Source organism: Armigeres subalbatus, chromosome 3 (assembly GCF_024139115.2).
Source record: "Armigeres subalbatus isolate Guangzhou_Male chromosome 3, GZ_Asu_2, whole genome shotgun sequence".
Lineage (NCBI taxonomy): Eukaryota > Metazoa > Arthropoda > Insecta > Diptera > Culicidae > Armigeres > Armigeres subalbatus.
Genome location: NC_085141.1, coordinates 274,837,911 through 274,858,159, shown reverse-complemented (window position 1 = coordinate 274,858,159; position 20,249 = coordinate 274,837,911). Strand labels below are relative to the sequence as shown.

At 40.7% G+C, this 20,249-nt stretch overlaps 1 protein-coding gene across 5 annotated transcripts in view; it reads right to left on the bottom strand.

Annotated features, from left to right (window-relative positions):
* The window catches only part of LOC134224489 (raf homolog serine/threonine-protein kinase Raf), a 40,129-nt gene extending 20,786 nt beyond the window's left edge, over nt 1–19,343 (bottom strand). For 3 of the 5 annotated variants that reach the window (XR_009982955.1, XM_062703849.1, XM_062703852.1), the window contains exon 1: nt 18,516–19,341. Coding sequence is in view for 4 of the 5 variants with exons in the window: in XM_062703849.1 (XP_062559833.1) it covers nt 18,516–19,067 (552 nt within the window). In the remaining variant the exon portion in view is untranslated. Of the gene's footprint in view, nt 1–18,515 lie in introns of all 5 variants that reach the window. The other 2 variants (XM_062703850.1, XM_062703851.1) reach the window with 2 other exon arrangements.
* Between the last annotated feature and the right edge of the window lie 906 nt (nt 19,344–20,249).

Genomic DNA, 20,249 nt, shown 5'->3' with positions numbered 1-20,249 from the left:
AAGGTGGCCGATTGTGGAGAGCGCATCGTTTGCGAGTATTGCATTAAAGGTAAATTGTCTCGTAAGCCATTCCCCTCTGTCTTAGAACGTAAATCGAAACAGGCCATGGATCTCATCCATACAGATCTTTGCGGGCCTATGGAGAACCTGACTCCCAGTGGTAATAGGTATTTCATTACCCTAATCGACGATTTCACACGTTTTTGCGCAGTATTTCTCCTCAAAACGAAAAATGAAGCGGAACAAAAGATCAGGGAGTATGTTCGATGGACTGAGAACCTGTTTGGGAGAAAGCCAAAGGTAATTAGATCCGACGGTGGCGGCGAATTTATAGGAGAGAGTCTGCAAAATTTCTACCGTGTTGAGGGCATCGAATCTCAGTTTTCCACTCCCTACTCCCCTCAACAAAACGGAGTAGCGGAGCGCAAAAACAGAACGTTACAGGAAATGGCTAACTGTATGTTGTTAGATGCAAAGCTCCCCAAGCGCTATTGGGGTGAAACCCCGTATGAGCTGTGGACGGGTACAGTTCCGGATATGACTGACCTGAAGATATTCGGATGCGAGGCATACGTCTACATCCCTGATGCCAAACGAAAGAAATTCGATCCCAAAGCCACAAAGTTAATATTCATCGGTTATTCGGGTAGCCACAAGGGCTACCGATTTCTCGATCCGGTCACAAATCGTGTTATCATCAGCCGCGACGCGAAGTTCTTAGAACTCGACAACGGCTCCGAGTATATGGAAGATTCCACAATGGATCCAGGAGGAGCAGTAACGCTGCCTACAAGAGAAGAAGAAACGGAGGTGCTAATTCAGAGTGAGAGTGATAAGAAGGTAGTGCGCGAAGAAGAACAGCAATCAATATATGATGATGCGAATGAGTCGATTGAAAGTGACTTTTATGGTTTCGACGACGATCCAATTGGAGATCAAGTTTTGGACAGAGCTGAACGTCACGGCCGCGGAGTATTGCCGAGACGATACGATGACTTTGTGGTGGGACAAGTGTCAATCGATGAAGAACCATGTGATTTTCGAGAGGCGCTAGTGATTCCAGAGTGGAAATGCGCCATGATCGAAGAATTGGAGGCTCATGCAGTGAACAACACATGGGAGCTTGTGCGGCTACCTGCCGGAAAGAAACCTATAGGTGCGAAGTGGGTGTATAAACTGAAACGTGATGATGCTGGTAGAGTAGTCAAGCACAAAGCTCGCATAGTAGCCCAAGGCTATACGCAACTTCCCGGAGTGGATTATACGGAAGTGTTCGCCCCAGTGGCACGGCAAACAACTTTGCGCGTGCTACTGGCCATTGCTGGACAGGTGCAGTTAGAGTTGAAGCAATACGACGTGAAAACAGCTTATCTCAACGGTACAATCGAGGAGGAGCTGTACATGAAACAGCCTCCAGGATTCGTCAAGAAAGGGAAGGAAAACTTCGTGTGCAGACTCCGAAAAAGCATCTATGGATTACATCAGTCGGCGAGGTGTTGGCATAAAGTTCTACATGCAGCACTATTGGAATTGAAATAAATTCGAACCTTGTGACTCGCATCCGTGTTTGTACATACGCCGCGGTGACATTGTTGTATATCTACTGGTGTATATCGATGATTTGATCATCGGAAGCGTAAATAATGAAGAAATCGATATAGTGTTCAATTGCTTGCGTCAAAAGTTCGGAATGACGTCACTTGGTGCCGTCCGGCACTTCCTGGGTTACGAAATATTAAAGGAAGATGGATGTTACACGTTGAGATTGAGCCCGTACATCGAAAGTTTGCTCCGGAAGTATAAAATGGAAGATTCGCGACCAGTACAAACACCGATGGAAACAGGATACACTTTGGATAATCCGGACAGCAAGCCGTTCAAAGATCCTACGCTATATCGAAGCTTGGTTGGGGCATTACTGTATCTAGCCGTCAACCACTCTTGTCATTGAGTATAGGGCTCTCAGGAAGAAGAGTAAGCCAGCCAAATAACATGGGCTGGTCTGCAGCAAAGCGTATTCTTCAGTATCTCAACTCAACGAAGGACTGGGGACTACGGTATGTATCGCAAGATAACTGGAAACTAGTTGGATATACTGACTCTGATTGGGCTGGCGACAGGCAGACAAGGCGTTCAACGACAGGTTTTATGTTCTTTTATGGCGACGGTGCGGTTAGCTGGATGAGCAAGGCTCAAGGTTCGGTCGCACTCTCATCTCTAGAGGCGGAATACAATGCGCTCACGTCGGCAAGTCAAGAAGCGATATGGTTGAGGCGTCTGCTGATGGAGCTAGGATATCCCCAAACAGAGCCAACTACAGTTCATGAAGACAATCAGGGGTGTATTAGTTTCGTTAAGGCGGAGAGGGCAAGTGGTCGCGTTAAACACATTGACACCAAACGACACTTCGTCCGTGAGCTATGTGAGCAGAACGTTGTAAGAATTGTATACTGTCCGACTAATCAAATGGTTGCCGACGCTTTGACTAAGCCCGTCGGGCCAACTATAATGAAGCAGTTCGTAAGACGTGTTGGATTGGAGCCATAGGTGGATTCAGCACTCATCCAGGAGGAGTGTAGGAATGTTGGATGTGCTACATGAATCCCCCAATACTACTATAATGACACTGAATAATATATTCTGGTAACACTGTATGTAATTAATGTCAAATGTAACTTGAACTCGAAATAATTAAAACGTGCTTTTTTGTTTTCTTCAAGTCTCGCGTATTACTCGGATTATTCATTCCTTTTCCGCTGGTTTCGACCACGTTTCGCGTTCTCTGTTGTAGCCAAGGCCCAACACCAAGAACTCCTTGGAGTATAGATCTAAGGCTCAATTAGCGTAACGACGAACGTAGCATGTGTGGCTTCAAGCGGAATAACCAGGGGTCTGCGAAGCGGCCATGTTTTTGAAGCCAGCATCAAAATAATCGATTAATTTACCACGAAGGCGTAATCATAGTCATCGAAAACCTCCCATTGAAAATATGTTTCTAATATCGTGATATTTTGGCGAAGTAGAGCGCTTGATGCCGATCGAAATATGAAAATTTATTAAAGGCATCAATATTCTTGTTCAAATATACCTTGCATACATACTTTCGCGCAAGTTGTCGAAAAATGTTTACGTGTATTTGGAAAAAATCAGATCGGAATAATGGTTTGTTTACAAAATAGAATTGTCAGTGGGAAACCCAATTTTAATCGAACAATGGGAAACTCAAAGATGTTGGCTATTGTCAAACGTAGTGGGTAGGATTGGGGGTGCCAGATACCTGGAAATAACCTCAATGTGTTACATTGAACTCTCTCCTACTCGATATTTAAGGGTCCACCGAGTTAAGGGGGTATCGAAATAAAGAAAACATTTTTTGTTTTCCAAAATATCAAATACTTTTCATAACATGTAGGAATATGGATTAGTGTCGGTCCGGTCTAGGATGTTTTCGGATTGGACACCCTGGGCATTGTGTATCCATTGTACTTGCCACACAAGATACTCATGCAATGGCGGGGATAGAAAAGCTTACAATTAATAACTGAGGAATTGCTAATACTAAGTTCTAGTTGGCATGTAGAGCCATTGAAGAAGAAGAAGAAGAAGAAGAAGAAGAAGAAGTCATTTGGCAGAATACCATTTGGACGAAAGGGTCATTTGGCCGAAAGCCAGTTGGTCGAATGCTTTTTGGCCGAATACCTAGTTGAAATTAGTTTTCTTATTGAGTGAAGTGAGAAGTAACATATTCGAAATGAATTGTGAAAAGTGAGAATCCAAAAGTGAGAAATGAAATGTTTGAAGAGAGCACAGTTTAGTGGGAAGTGAGCACTTAGAAAAGGGAGTGAGTACTGAGTAGTGAAATATATGCAGTGACAAGTGAGAAATAAATAATAGGAATAAGAAATGAAAAGTGACAAGCGAATGGGATGAAGTGAGATGTGTTAGTTGTTAAGTGAGAAGTTGGATGTGAGTAGTGAGGAAATCAGAAGCAAGATAAAAAGTGAGAGATGATGATTGGGATGTGGAAAGCGAGATGTTTAGCAGTGAAAAGTAAATAATGAGATATCAGACAGAAGAAGAATAATCCACCTAGCGGTGATGGTGCCTTTCTAGTAACTTTTCACGGGCAGAAGCCATGAACAAAACATGATATGGACTTGATTGATATAAGAGATAAAAGAACAGGCAACAATATCAAAAATTTGCACCGAAATATCATTTAAATATCAAGATATGCTATGGATAAGAACAAGCTAATGGCACTTGATATCGATCACTTATTACAAATAACATATCTTGATATCCTGATCTGATCTTTTATCTCTTATATCAATCACGTGCATATCTCATTTTGCTATCTTATCAACTTTTTGCTATTACACTGGATTTTGTTTTAACACGATTTACATTTTCTCAATTTTCCACTCATCCTAAATGTTTAACGTATATTAATTATCATGTGTTTTTTCTTTGATTTATTTTGGATTTTTTGAAACATGTTGCGAAGAGTTTGGTGGCAAATTATAGTCACACGATCAAAAATACGAGCGAAAAAAAATCGTGTAAAAACAAAATCCTGAGTATTGAGCTATTTTCGTCTACTCGGGTCTGGTGCCACATAAAAAGTAACAAGAAAAGCACATAAAAGAGGTCAAAATTGCACTTAAGGGAGATTATTAAGTTATTTCCATTAATTCATATTTATTTTTGTTCATTTGAAGCAGCAGTTTACAAAAAAAAAATTTATTTCTTTTTCCGAAAGGGAGCCCTTTGAAAAATTGGGGAAAAATCAATGTTTTTTTAATAATTCCAGCACGCAATGGCGATTGGGCCAGTTTGCAGTAGCGAAAAATAAGGAAGGATTCTGCGTCGAATGCAACCTGTTGCAAGCAAATCGGATAAGGCTAAGTACAAAAAAAGTGTGTCTCACATTTTTTTTGTACACGCACCCATACATACATACATACATACACACAAACAGACTTCACCTCAATTCGTCGAACTGAGTCGATTGGTATATAACACTATGGGTCTCCAAGCCTTATATAAAAAGTTCGGTTTTGGATCCTATTGCCTTTACGTATATTTAGTATACTGCCCATGATCGCATATTTGTAACACTCGCATTTTTGTTCATGTTGTAAAAAGCATGTGAATCATTCAGAAATCTCAATTTACTGCATCTAATCCCACAACAGTAAAATAGGCTTTACTATCTTGCTTATCTGTGGCAAGCTGGAAATGATTGAGTTTGTGGGGAGGATTGACAAACGATTAGCAAAATTAACCAAATTGCAAATGCTACAAATATGCGATCATGGGCAGTATACGCAAAAGGAAAAAAGATGTAAAACCCCTGATTAATCCACCTAGCGGTATTAGTCCCTTTCTCGTTAAAAAAAATACTGATAAATATGAGTGAGTGTTTTTTAGCGTGTTTTGTGCAAAGAAAATAGTATTTTGGCCATAGTCTTCTGATCCCATAGTCCAATCTGGCCAATTCTCAATAGCAAACAATGGGACAGAATTCTCAGTCAAATGGAACTTGTTGCGAGAAATTCGGCCAATGATAAGTTCCAAAAAGTGTGTCTACAAAATTTTGTAAACATACACACAAACAGACATCACCTCAATTCGTGGAGCTGAGTCGATTGGTGTATAACACTGTTGGTCTCCGAGCCTTCTATCAAACGTTTGAATTTGTGACGTGCGATTGGATGGCAGCCAATCAACGCAAGGATGTGCAAGCTGAGGATAAAAGGCCGTTTCTTCAACTATAGCATCATCAACGAGCACTGCCAAACGAAGGGAGACCTGATGAAGAGAAAGAAGCGTTCTACGCACAGCTGGAGCAGACATACGATGGATGCCCACTGCGGGACGTCAAAATTGTCATCGGCGACATGAACGGACAGGTATAGGAAGGGAATGTATATAGTATTCCGGTCCAGTGTTTGGAAATGTACAGTAAAACACTGTGATTATGCGAATGTTTACATTTTATCCGGTCAAATTTCACGCACCGCACAAACCGAAACAGTTTTCCAAAAAAAAATGTACGCCTCATTGTGACATTTTTTTTACCGATGAGGCAAACTGTTTGTATGTTCCTGCCTGCTGCTGCGTGAGAGTCGAGCCGTCGGTGCGGTCAGCAGATTTCTTGTTTCGGTTCGTGCGCAGCGCAAACAGAACATAATCGAGTTTGATTGCCTGTGGCGCAAAGCCTAGAAAGAATGCTAGCCGTTGGTACTAATTCATTAGTTCTAGTTCCTAGAATAAGCAAGGAGTAAAAAAATAATCATTTACCACCAAAAACAGTCATACGTCGTGAAATGAGCGTACAGAAACATTAATTATGGGGAGAGAAAATAATAAAATCATGTGCTGACTGTCGTCTGCTTGGTCGTGGCTGCTGCTGCGGCTGCCGTGTTTTTGTTTTTCTTTTACTTCGTGGCAGATTGAATGATAAAAAGAAATGTCAACCGTTCCCGTCCCTGGACCGGTCATCGGACCGGATAGTCTGCACACCGTATCGAATGACAACGGCCAACGATGCATAAACTTCGCAGCCTCCCGCGGAATGGTAGTCCGAAGGACCTTCTTTCCCCGCAAAAATATCCACAAGGCCACATGGAGATCACCTAACCAAGAAACGGAAAACCAAATCGATCACGTTCTAATCGACGGTAATTTTTCTCCGCCATTGGTAGCACCGCAACCACTGCACTTGGCACGGTGCCCCCGGATCAGAGAAACGACTGGTATGACGGCGAATGTGAGCTGCAACACCGCACGAGGGCGAACGAGGCACGATATAAACGGGCGCGGAACAGACAAAATTCGAAACTCGATTTTCCGGAGCAAAAAGGGCGACATGACATGTCCTCCTTTTTCATTAAAAACCAAATGTCCTCCTTTTGCGCTAAAATGTCCTCCTTTTTGGGAATATTGGAAAACAGTTGCATGATTAACTATTGCTGAAGAAATTCTAGTTTAACAAACAATAATACAACAAGTCAATTGTGTAACAAAACATTGCACACGTTTGCGTTTCTGGTTTTAGTTCTGAAATATTTTCCTTTAAGTTTTGGAATAAAAATAATGTTAATATGGAAAACGAAATGCGTGAGTTACAGTAATACAAGTGTCAAAATGTCAGAAGCATCGGAATTTCGAGAAATGGATTAGGAGAAAAGAATCGAATGCCCCACACCAGGCATTTCTATTTGCCCCGAAAAATGTGGATCAATTTCAAACGACCATATTTCAAAAATTAAAATGGTTTTTTCATTGATTTTTCATAATCATTATGCTTATTCAACATTGGATGATTGCCTACCATGCAAATTTGATGAAAAAAAAAACTATTCTAAACATCATTTTAGGACCTGTTTCATTGGCACGTCAAATAGTTGGTTTAGATTTTGCAAAGGGTGGAAAATAAACAATGGCAAATAATCAGGGCATTCGGTCATTTCAGATCTAAATTACAGCTTCTGTTTCAACTTACCCCGCATTTCAACTTGCCCCGGTGTACCTTAGTTTAGAATTTGTTCAATTGAGAACTTTGTTGTCATACAGTCATCGGTATCATTCTAATTCACATGCTTTAATTTATGATTCCGAATAGCATTCAAGAAAAAAAAATTTGCTGGACAACTAAGCATCTTGTATTCAGTCCTTATAGAACCTAATGTTCGGTCAGTTACCTATTTTTGCAATTAAGTAGGGGAACGGTTCGCCACTTCATCTCATAGCTCCTATTTCCATCCCATTAAAAACAAAACAATGGAAAGGAATTTGGTTTGTTTATTATTTTTGTGATTTTTTTCAGCAGTGAGCACGCATGTTGACAAAAAAAAGCGACGAATTTTGTACCGTATTTCTTTGTTTAGCGATGAGATGGATATATGTACAGTGAGATGGAGATCGGAACAGTTCCCCTATTCAGAATTGTAAACAATGATTCTTGTTAGAATTCTGTGGAATATCGCTAAAACCTTTCCATTGAAAAGATGTTGCTGGTAGTTTATAATAAGACTATGACTGTAATGTACTGCCGTCATACGCATATTTGTCCCATGTTTGCTGGGATTTCCTATTTACATGGGACATTTATGCGTAGAACGGCAGTGTAGACTGTAATGAGAGTCGGAAACGTTCCACCTGAAGTTAATAAAGTGATCTGTTATGTTAATGAAATATAAGAAGATGTTGTATTGGCATCGAATTACAAAAACTTCTTCTAATAGACTTTAGTGTGCAAAAATCTAACAAATACAATACCGTTTTGACTCAAATTCTGAACTTGACTCATATTCCGAACACTCGCTTTTAAATGGCCATTTTGACTTTAATCTTGTAATTTTCTCCGCAGGAGCTTGAATTTGTTTGTAATCTTGACCCTCAGTGCGGAAAACAATAACCTCTCGGATTTCGCTTGCGCAAGTGCAGAAGATCGTTTTTTTTACGGTGAAGAAATTTCGAGTTTTTTCCGTTTAAATCAAATTTCGGTCGTGGGAAAGTGCTTGAATTGTGCGGGGAGAATACCGTAAACGAAAAACAATTATTTTGAGAAGTGTAGAGTAAAATTTAAGTGGTGCTGAAAGAAAAGAAAAAACCAAAGCCGGGGACGCGAAGTAAAAAAGATGGCGCCGGACTCCCGGCGAAGGCTCGGGAGTTGATCCGAAAAACACCAACACCAACAAACAATCCCCGATATACGAATCCAACCAGAGTGATGCATCGCCATTCCGTGTGATTGTGCAATTGCAAGACAAATCAACAAACTATCACTCGGGAAAATTCTGACGAAGATCAACGAGTACAAACAAAACACTACCAACATGCGAGCGCTCGGGAGAAACAAGGTGCTTGTTTTGAGCTTGAGCTTGAGCTTGAGCTTGATTGACTGCTCGTAGTTGCTACTCCATTATGACCAGATCAGCTGTTCTTGCACAGGGAACCAACAGATGTTTGCTTGGGACTAGCACACATCTTCAATGTACAAGTACTGGTGATCTCATTTGTTAGGTCATACTGGCGCCTGCCACGTCAGAATGCAAGTCATTGTAGGGAAGGGGGAGGAAATGATGATGCAATCTCTCGCCCACTGCAAGCCGAATAAACCTCTGCCCTTGCCACGAGTTCATGCGGAATTTGTTGGAATTTCTGGGTTAGGTTGGAGAGGCAAAGGTCCGTCTTGGTTAACGAGCTGCCAATGTGATAGATAGGAGAAGGTAACTGATGGAATTTCTAATTGGATGTAGGAAACGAGCTCTATAAGTTCATTTCCAATTCTAGCAGATTACTGTTAGAATACTCAAGTTGAAGGTAAAGGAAACGGTATGGAAGTCCATTTCCAGTTCTAGCGATTGCTAGAACATGAGAAATTAAGAGAAAGATACAAAGTAGGAAATCGAACGGACCTGGGAATGAACCCACGACCTCCTGCGTATGAGGCAGAAGCAGTAGCCATATGACTACCAAGCCCGCTCGGGAGAAACAAGGTCCTTGTTTTCCTGAAAAACCATCAGACGGCCAACAGGATGCAATCCGATCAGCTCTTGAGAAACAACAACTACAGGGCCTACATTCCACGTAGTTTCGTTTCAGTTACGGGTGTCGTGGCTGGCGTTCCGACGGACATGAACATCGAGGAAATCCAGGAAAACATCTCTCTAGCCAGTATCCAATTCTGGCGATCAATCGACTGCATCGATACGAGTCAGGGGAAAAAAATCAGCATCACTCTTAGAGCTAGCAACCTCCCGGCGGAAGTCCGTCTATTCTGCTGTATCAACACTGCCCGTTCATCAGTAAACCAGTGCTATGCCTGAACTTCCTCAGGTACAACCACACTTCCGAAGACTGGAGGTCCAAGAAACGTGGCCCGAACTGCACACAGCCACACGAAGATTGAGAGAACAATTCAAGACAAAATTTTCAAAACGACTTATCTGCTTTTGTAAACAAAGATTCAAACGACGATTTGACAAACCTGATAGCTCTCCCACGCAAACCAACACCATCAACATGTAGCGGAAACCTTCACCTACCTATTGGTGGTGTTGGTTTGCGTGGGAGAGCTATCAGATTCGTCAAATCGTCGTTTGAATCTTTGTTTACAAAAGCAGATAAGTCGTTTTGAAAATTTTGTCTTGAATTGTCACAACAACGTTAAATGTCTGTATTGCAAGGAGGACTCAAACCACAGAACGTCGGATGAACAATGTGCTGAGAGAAAGCGGCAGCGGAATATCAAAGCGATTATAGCCAAGACAACGCTGACATACATGGAGGCAAGAAAACAATTTCCGATTCTAACGGAAAACAGATACGAGTTGCTGACGAAAACGGACGATTTCCCGGCACTCCCGTCCACGTACGCAGAAATGTCAGCAGGGCAATACAAAACCAAAAATGTTCAGCAATATCGTCCCCAAAAACCAAAACGATCCATCGAGGAGGTGAACATTGCGGATCAAATCCAAGAGTACGCCGAAAAGAAGAAAAAACTGGACTGTTATAAGGAGGGAGAAAAGAGAGAAGTGGCACTATTCAACACCTTCAAGGTAACGGACTTTGAGCGATGGGCGCAACGGATGGAGGAGCAACGCAGACAACAGCTGCAAACAGGAAGTGATGAACTTTGTTAATCTTAAAAATCACTCTAATAAAGAATAACAAAAAAAAAGCTGCAACAGGAACATGAAAGCGGATGTGAATTCACCGATTGTACTAACGTGGAAGCAACGGATTCGTCCCTCGATTCAAGAAAAAACAGTGTTCCATCAAATAGGTCAGGACATTCCAGGTATCGGAGTCGTAGTCCCAAAGCAGGTCACGGGAAGAAAAGCAATCGTAAGTGAATGCCAGTAGATCTAAGAGTAATTCAGCTAAATATACAAAGTTTGGAAAAAAACAAAACTGAATTAACCAGAATTTTTATTCGTGAAAAATATGAAATAGAACTGTTTAATACTGTCAGAGAGCTGGAGCAAGAGAGAATTAGAGAGTAGCAAATATAGAGTGCCAGGATTTTTCACCTTTCTGGATTCCAGGGATGACGGATATGGCGGTGTAGGCATGTTAATCGATAAAAAATACAAATCAAAAGAAATAAAACCGAATTTTTCCAAAATCCAAGCAGTTGCGCGGTGTATTGTTCCCCATGACATCGTGCTAATGTCAGTATATGTGGCGCCCAATATCTCACATTTCGCGATAAAGCAGGGTGTGGAGTGCTTATTCCAGGCAGTTCGTGGATATCGTAAGGTTCTGGTAGGAGGTTACTTTAATGCTCACCATTCTGCATGGGACCCTCAACACGGTGATAACAAAGGAGCAGCACTTTTCGACCTAATCAACGAAGAAGATTTAGTACTGTTGAACAAAGGTCAGGCGACCTTCGTACCGGTTCAACTAAACAAGATTCCATCGGCAATAGACCTTGTCATCGTATCACCGGGGCTATTCCACGAAGCAAGTATGAACGTGTTAGACTTTAGAGTAGGGAGTCGGCACTTGGCGCTAGAAACGATCATACAACTGGATAGCAAGCGTGAAAATAAATACTTTATCAATCAAAGGAAAGTAGCGGAGGATATTAAAAAAATAAACGGGTTCGATGTTAGCAGTTACTTAGAACTTCAGGAAGAAAACAAAATAATACTAAAAAGAGCCAAACAAAGGGAAAAATTTGTACCTAAGTTCTGGTGGGGTGACGAAGTGGAAAAGGCTTGGCAGGAGAAGAAAGAGGCTAGAAGACATTTTAATCGTACTGTTCTCGCTTCTGGATTTGCGGAGAAAAGAAACGATTTTCAATAAAAAAAAGAACGAATCAGCACGACAGAAGTTTGAGTCATTCGTTTCTAGTTTTGACCCCAAACTTGCAGGGAAAAAGAAGGAAAAAACGAACATTCTAATACACGAGGACTTGGCAATGGCTGAAGATTTTTTGAATAAATATTTCCCACTGGAAGCCAACATTAGTCCGAATCCGTATTACCTGCCCAACTACGATGTACTATCTAGTAGTTTTTGGTGCAGCTTTCTTGCTAAAAAATCGAAACCGACTACACCAGGTCCAGATGGAATTCCATATTCTTCGCTTAAACTACTGAGTAGTGAGGTTAGGGATTCTATCGTCAGGGATCTGAATAATGTATGGAGAACGAATAACATCCCCGAAAATATGAAAACCATAAAGATTGTAGCAATCCCCAAGCCCGGAAAAAACCCGGAAACCGTCGAAGGAACCAGACCACTTTCCATGCTCAACTGTGGTATGAAGATACTGAACGCGGCAGTCCTAAACAAGTTGCAGTTGCACCTGGAGAATCGACATATTCTACCTAGTCTGTCTTTTGGCTTCAGAAAAGGAATGTCAACGGTCGGATGTTTGGAATACGTAACAAACAAAGTATTCTGTATTAAACGAGAAAAGAAGCATGCTGCGATTATTTTCATCGATTTGTCCAACGCCTTCAACACAGTCAAACTCGACACGTTAGAAAACGTGATGCTTTCGCTTGGACTACCTCCAGAGTTCTCAAGCTGGGTACATGTATTTCTAGCGGAAAGGAAAATTCAGCTGCAGGTAGGAAACAAGATTTACACGCGCTACATCAGCCAGGGTCTACTACAAGGTGACATTATATCGCCGACACTTTTCAATATATGTATATGCGACCAAACTGCATGAAATCCAAATCGAAGGCGTTGTTCTCGTACAATGCGCCGAATTCAACCATTAGCTCCTGCCTACAAAAGATAAAGGCTCAAAAGGCTATTATCAGGCCACGATTTTTCACGCTTCTGGCTACATAAGATGAAACTGGCTAACGATTGCATTTGTGAGATCTGCGACGTGATTGACAATGCGGAACATATAATCTTCTTCTGCGTAAAATACGCAGTAACGAGAAGGAAACATGGACTTGACTTCTACTGTAATATCTACCAAATTTGGAATGAAAAAAACATAGATCTCCTCCGGAATGTAGTCCACTTTTTGAAATAAATCAGAAGCAATATTTAGAACTGAACTAGGACCCTATATCAAATAGACCATATACGACGAAATCCATATACGACGAAATGGGGGCCCTCCTTAGCCGTGCGGTAAGTAGCGCGGTTACAAAGCAAGACCATGCTGAGGGTGGCTGGGTTCGATTCCCGGTGCCGGTCTAGGCAATTTTCGGATTGGAAATTGCCTCAACTTCCCTGGGCATAAAAGTATCATCGTGTTAGCCTCATGATATACGAATGCAAAAATGGTAATCTGGCTTAGAAACCTCACAGTTAATAACTGTGGAAGTGCTTAATGAACACTAAGCTGCGAGGCGGCTCTGTCCCAGTGTGGGGATGTTATGCCAATAAGAAGAAGAAGAAGAAGACGACGAAATGCACTCCGTACACGGAAGAAATAAACAACCCAATAGTGAGTTTAATTCACCCAACCTCGAACATCCGTACGGGAAGCCAAAATTGAGTACTTAAGTAGGGTCGAAGTAGTTTGCCTTTACTCCCATGCTAAAAAAGTACCCAACGGAAAATTGATTGACCCAAATGTAAGTTTAATTCACTCAATTTCGACCTCAGGTAATAAAACTCAAAGTTGGCTTCCCGTATTGAACTGGCGTCGTTGGATTGTTTGGCTCTTTTGTTTTTGATAACAAAAGAAAGAGTGGATGAAAGAGAAGAGAAAAAATAACTCAAAAGTAAGTTTAAAAATACTCAATTTTGGGTACTTTTTTTCTTCCGTGTATGTGAATCCAAGGCGCATCGGTGCTTTGACTCACACGGAAAACGACCACCATCAAACCAGACGGAAAACATCAACAAGTCAAATGACTATAAATAATAATCGCTGGCGATATAGCTATTGTCGGCGTAGCACCAAGTTAGAATTCGGAAGTCGGGACTTCCGAACCGAACTTTCTTCCGAAGTTTTATTTGTCAAACTAATTGATGCGTTGTTTAGCGCATCTTTAGGCGAATCCAGCGCTCTACTTCCGAAGTTGGGAAAGTTGCCTGTATCTGGAGAAAAATCCAACTTCGGTATAAAAAGCGGTATAAATTTATTCCGGATACACAATATAATACAGCTGTGCCACCCCTACTGCTCTGACGTTTCGTACGGAGCGACGAGAAAGAAGAAGAAGAAAACCAATAAAAGTGTTGGAAAGCTAAAACGCCAGTGTTCGGAATATGAGTAATGTTCGGGATTTTAGCCAAAGCGGTATTCTTAATCATATTAAAAACTGACAAACGATCGATATTTTTCTATGTCCTCCTTTTTCAACCAAATCAAGCATAATTTTTCATAACGACGTGTGTAACAAAAGTAAACAAAACGGGGTTTTTCAATACAACGTGACAATCACACGCGGCTTTATATAATACGCATCGATTTTACTGATTTCAGATCTTAAAATTCTTTAATTCAACCTTTTTGCGAATCGACGTATGTAAAAATTTCTATTTTTGAAGTCTCACTGTTACATACGTCGCTTTAACATATGGGAACTAAGAGCGACCTATGTAACAAAAAAAGCAAAACAACTATGGAAAACCGACCAATGTACACCGACGTACGTGTAGCATACCGGTGTATGTATAATTTTATCGTTTTTCACAGTGAATTTGAATGAACTGAGCTTTGCTGTGAAGCACGCTTATTACGGGTCATGTAATGATGCATGCCAGCGGTAAAAAGTATTGAAAAAAGATTTAGTTTTAAAACAGTTTAAGAAAAAGTTTTGCCAACTTTCTGCAAAGGATTTCTCGAATCCTCATAATTGTTACATACGTCGTTATGAAAAATTATGCTTGAAATGTCCTCCTTTTTCACTCAATTCTGGTGAATTGTCCTCCTTTGGTAAAATTTCATATGGTCACCCTAGCCAAAAAGGGTCCAAATAAAATTTTAAAATTGATTCTGAAGTTGCCTCCGTGGTATTCTCAATCCAGTTGAAAACTGGAATTGGGGGATAGCGAAGTTGTATTTTTCTCACAATCGGTACGTTAAACCTAACTTCGAAAGTGGTGCGCTGTTTTCGTATCGCGAAGGGCAATTCAGCGCACCACTTCCGAAGTTAGGTTTAACGTACGGATTGTGAGAAAAATCCAACTTCGCTAGCACCCAATTTCGGGTTTCAACTGGATTGAGAATATAGTACCAATGAACTTTATATAATTTCTAATACCGTGGACCCCCGATAATTTGAACGATACCTCATTCAAATTAACGGGGTTCATTTTTAATTTGAACTTCTGGTTACTCTATTTGCATCAGAAAAACTGGTTTCTGGCTGCTCTCTTTGCTGGTTTGTTTTGATTCTGCGTTCCGTTTCACGATGTTCCATTTTTCTTTTCTCGATTCCACGTGCTAAATGACGTTTGAACCATTTTTAATTTGAACGAGGTTCAAACTAGGGATCCTACATTCAGAGATATGCGAGAGCGGCCATCTTGAGCCAATCGAGCATTGAGAACTGTCAAAATCTAAGCCAAATAGACATCGTTATTGTTGCAGATCGAAAGGTATTGCGATTTTGGTGAAATAGATTTTATGAAAGTTTTATCGAATGAACAATTTGTTTTGCTTTCGTAAGTAAAAGTAATCTAGTTGATGCCTTATATCGTGTTCATTCGTATTGCTCTTTAATTTTAGCGAAAATGCACTGCTAGAGGATAGACAAAATAATCAAAAAGTGTCTTCGAATGTAAAGTCATGTGCAAGCCTGAACATTTTTCACTGCGGCAAGTGCTGGCAGCGTTTGTTTACGAAAGTAACAGCGTTGCTAAATCGTCTGGAAAAGTATTCGCACATCTCTTAATATAGAATCCCTAGTTAAAACGAACGGGGTTCAAATTAAAAAGTGTTCAGATTAAAAGCGGTCATATTACCGGGGGTCCACGGTATTGAGACATTGCAACTTTAGCTTTATATAATCGCTTCGGTTCCCTCTGTTCTGCTGTCCGAAACATGTGTGGTACCTAACTGTCAAATCGTATGTATTTTTCCCAAGGGCCTCATACGCCTGTCACTGGCGAACAAAGCTCGTGTACTCTGCATCGAAGCTTAGAACCGGTGTTAGGGCGCAATCGTTAATGTGAGCATTTTTATATTCGATTAGTTACTGCAAATAAATTCTTTTTCGAGTCCTTATAATCAAGCAGGTATCTCAAGCATACCACATCGTTATATTGCTGCATGATTGAGTTTTTAATTTTGATAAAATATCGAAAACAAAAGTGTGCATAAAAATTGCCTCGCCATAACAAAAAAATGGTAGAGAATTAACACTGTTGTTTACACTTTAGAACCAAATCCAGATGTCGCACATGTTGGGGTAGGGATTCAGTGCTCCACCTTCTCCCCCTGATTTTTCCTTCATTGACATTTAGATACCCTATCCTCGCCAGCACAAGATGTTCCGCACAGCGACGACAGCGACAATCTCTATCTGGTAACTAAGGCTGTGAACCATTCCACCGATTCGTTTAACTTTTAGTTAAAACTTGACAGTTCGATTATTATTTTGCTATCGTGGTTCAAATTTAACCCCAAAGCTGACCAAAGCTTTGAGATTTAACAGCTTGGTAGTTATTTGGAACAAAATGTATTTAGGATCTGTCTCATTTGGAGAATTAAACTTAAAAGTGACAGTTCGAAAATTAAAAAATCACCCCGTTGAAACAATGGCTGGTGCTACCCAGCAATTCCAATAGGACATCGATGGAAAATGATTCGATATCTGTCAAAAGTAATCTTGCTCTGCGAGCAGGGTTATTCGATAATTATTGAAATGTCACTTTTAAATTTAATTTCAGTTTAATTATCCAATGGTCCAATGCACCGAATGGACACAATGACGTTTGAGACGGGCGCTGTTTACTAAAAATGAACACTTGCATGAACTCGATGAATGAAAAAGTATTCATTCTAAGTAAACAGCGCACCGCTCAAACGTCAATGATGAACTCGGTGCATTGGACCATTGAGACAGACCCTTAGCCCCAATTTTCTCGCAAACAAAGTTTAACTATCGAACTGTCAAATCTAACCATGCTCCTAAGCAGGGTTATTTTTAACCACAGAGAAATAACCATCGAACTGTCGAATTTTAACTCAAAGTTAAACGAATTGGTGGAATGGTTCACAGCCCAATAAGGCTTTGGTCCGATTCGTGAATTAAAATCTAATTAAACTTAAAAGTGACAGTTCGGAAATTATGAAATCCCTCGCTCATAAGAATGGCTGGTGCTACCCAGCAAGACCAACAAAACATCTATCAAAAATGATTCAATATCTGTCAAAAGTAATCTTGCTCTGCGAGCGGTTATTTGAAAATTTTTGAACTGTCATTTTTAAGTTTAATTTGATTTTAATTCGCGAATCGGACCAAAGCTAAAATATCTAAAATGTCTGTCTCATTTGGAGAATTAAACTGAAATTAAACTTAAAAGTGACATTTCAATAATTATCAAATAACCCTGCTCGCAAAGCAAGATTACTTCTGACAGATATCGAATCATTTTGCATCGATGTCTTATTCGAATTGCTGGGTAGCACCATCCATTCTTAGGATAGGGTTATTTGCTAATTTTCGAACTGTCACTTTTAAGTTTAATTCTCCAAATGAGACAGACCTTTGTATCTTTGTTTTTGTTGCTAAACGTAAGCGACAAAGACAAATCTTGCCAAAACTTTGTTCTGTACAAGTACTTCAAATAATACACCTTTATTAATATGAATATACAGAACAAAGTCTCGCTAAGCTAAATGGACGCCAAAAATGAGCACGACAGCGATTGGCAGGCAGTGATATACTACCAGTATATTCCGCGGAACTTAAAACCTAAGATGTTGCGAAGCCTATCATCTACCTATTCCCTGATCATGGTGTATCATAGACTCTTAATTCACATCGGTGACCCTACCCTCCCTCTACATCAATAAAATAAAATAAATTAAATTAAAAAATTAAACATTACATTCTAAAAGTATCGAAAAAGCATAATAACCACAAATAAAAAAAAACCGTTCACCTCTCCGTCATGCCTCCTGGCACCTGAGCCTTCAAATAAATACAATTATTTTATTTACTTTTGCCTTTCTTGTACAATAAAGTTTTTTTTTTAATATCTTTATCAGCCCAAGACTGGCACGTCTCGTAAATACAATTAAAAAAGCCAATTACTTTCATTTTTCTCTAGACGCGGTTTAATTTTTTGAACAAGCAGACAAATTATTTTGTAATCTCAAACATGTTCAATTCTACCAGCGGATTTAGTTTATACTTTGAAATACAATTCAATCTAGGAATAACATTTTATCAAATTAGTGAAATGCACAACCAAATCAACCCCGCCAAACTGGCATCCCTGAACGACGACCGACGGGAAAGTGAAAGAACAAAAAATCAATCATCGGTCTGCAATCAGCAAAATTTTTACACAAAGCTGTGCGAATAATGACGAAACCCCCCAAAATCGACACTGACCTCAACACGTTCCTCCGGATCAGGCGGCTCGCTCGGTTCACTCGTCGATTCCCGTTCGCCCTGGGCCGCCTGTGCCTGCATTTGACTTTTCCGCTCCATTAGCTCCTGCTCCTTGGTTTCGAGGTCGTGCAGCTTCGAGGTCAGCTCCTGGTACTCCTCCAGATAGAGCGTCGGAGGTTGCTGGAAGTCGGCAAACTTGGCATTCAGCGCATCGATATTTTCCCGGGTGACATGGATGACGGATTTGATGTTCCGTAGATCCTCCTCGAGCTGCGAGTACGGATCGAGAACCTCGAGCTGCTGCTCGTCATCCGTATCGTCCGTGTCGGCCGACATGGTGCGTTCCTCGTACAAAGACAGGTTGGGAAGTTTTCCCGTATCCTTCGCTGTCGCGGTTTCCCCTTTGCTAGTAATATTTGTAGAAGTGCTGTTGCTGGAGCTAATACTGCTGCCAACAACGCTGTTACCATTGCTGTTTTTCACCTTGCAAATAATATTGTTGCTGCTGTTGTTGGTACTGCTGCTGCTGCCACTATCATCGAACACGGCCATTAAATCACTTCACCACGGACAGAGAAAAAATCCCTTTTTACACTTTCACTCGCGAAATTGTACGAGCTGTACAATTACTCGTCGGGCGGTCTACTTGAGGGGACATTCCGACGCCGTATTGCCGTGAATCGCGGAAAACTAGCAGTTTTTCTTCACTATGCGGACACTACTCGCACGGCTACTTTTCACTTCTATGTGATCCGTCGTTTTATGTGCCCTCCGCCGCGCACCAGCTGCGGTTTTACACTCTTCCTGCATCAGGACCTTCACTCACCATCTTCTTTCGTTCTCTTTTGCTCCGCATCTTCCTGTCATGACAGAACCGCCCAAGTGGCGCATTTTATTGTACTTTCATAATTCGACACAGCTGTTTCATAAGGGCCAATTTCGCATTGAGCTCGAATGGAGAAAAGATTGATTTTTACAAAAGATATTTTAGTTACTACACACTTAAGGCTCCGTCAGACGTTGCAAGCAAATCACTCGTGCGAGCGAATGATTTCTGAGAGCACTCGCAATTGCAGTCACACGTAGCAGTTTTTTACTTTAAGCAAATGTCAGATTTACTCTCATGCAAATATAAACAAAAACGAAAAACTTGTTTTTCGGCCACAAAATCTAATTTCATTTTGCAGTGCAACTCTGCCACCTGAAAACGTTATCACTTTTGCGAGCGAAAAATTTGCTAGTGCTGCACTAGCAAGCGCAATTTCGTTTCTGCGAGTTGAAATTTTTTAACGCTTAGCAGTCACACATTGCAAGCGAGCGTTTGCTTACGAGTTGTAATTTGTTTGCATGCAATCACTTTCAGTGTAGTCAGACAGGCAAATTTTTGACAGTTGTCACTTTTTGCGAGCAAAATGCTCATTGCGAGTGATTTGCTTGCAACGTCTGACGGCACCTTTATTCTCGATTCTCTTGTTCGGTATTTTGATCCGTAAATCATGAAAACTACCGAGAAAGTCAGTTATTTCATTGGAAATAACCGATTTGCTGTGAACGTTTTCATAATTTACTGTAAACAGTATTGTTTAACACCGACTTTTCAGTAATATGTGGTGTTCACTGAAATCAAACAAAAAGTCAGTAAACTCTGTTACTGAGTTTCCAGTATTCACAATGTTATTACTGAGTTTTCATCAAAATAAAATGACAACTTAACTTGTTGGTCATTTTTAGCGC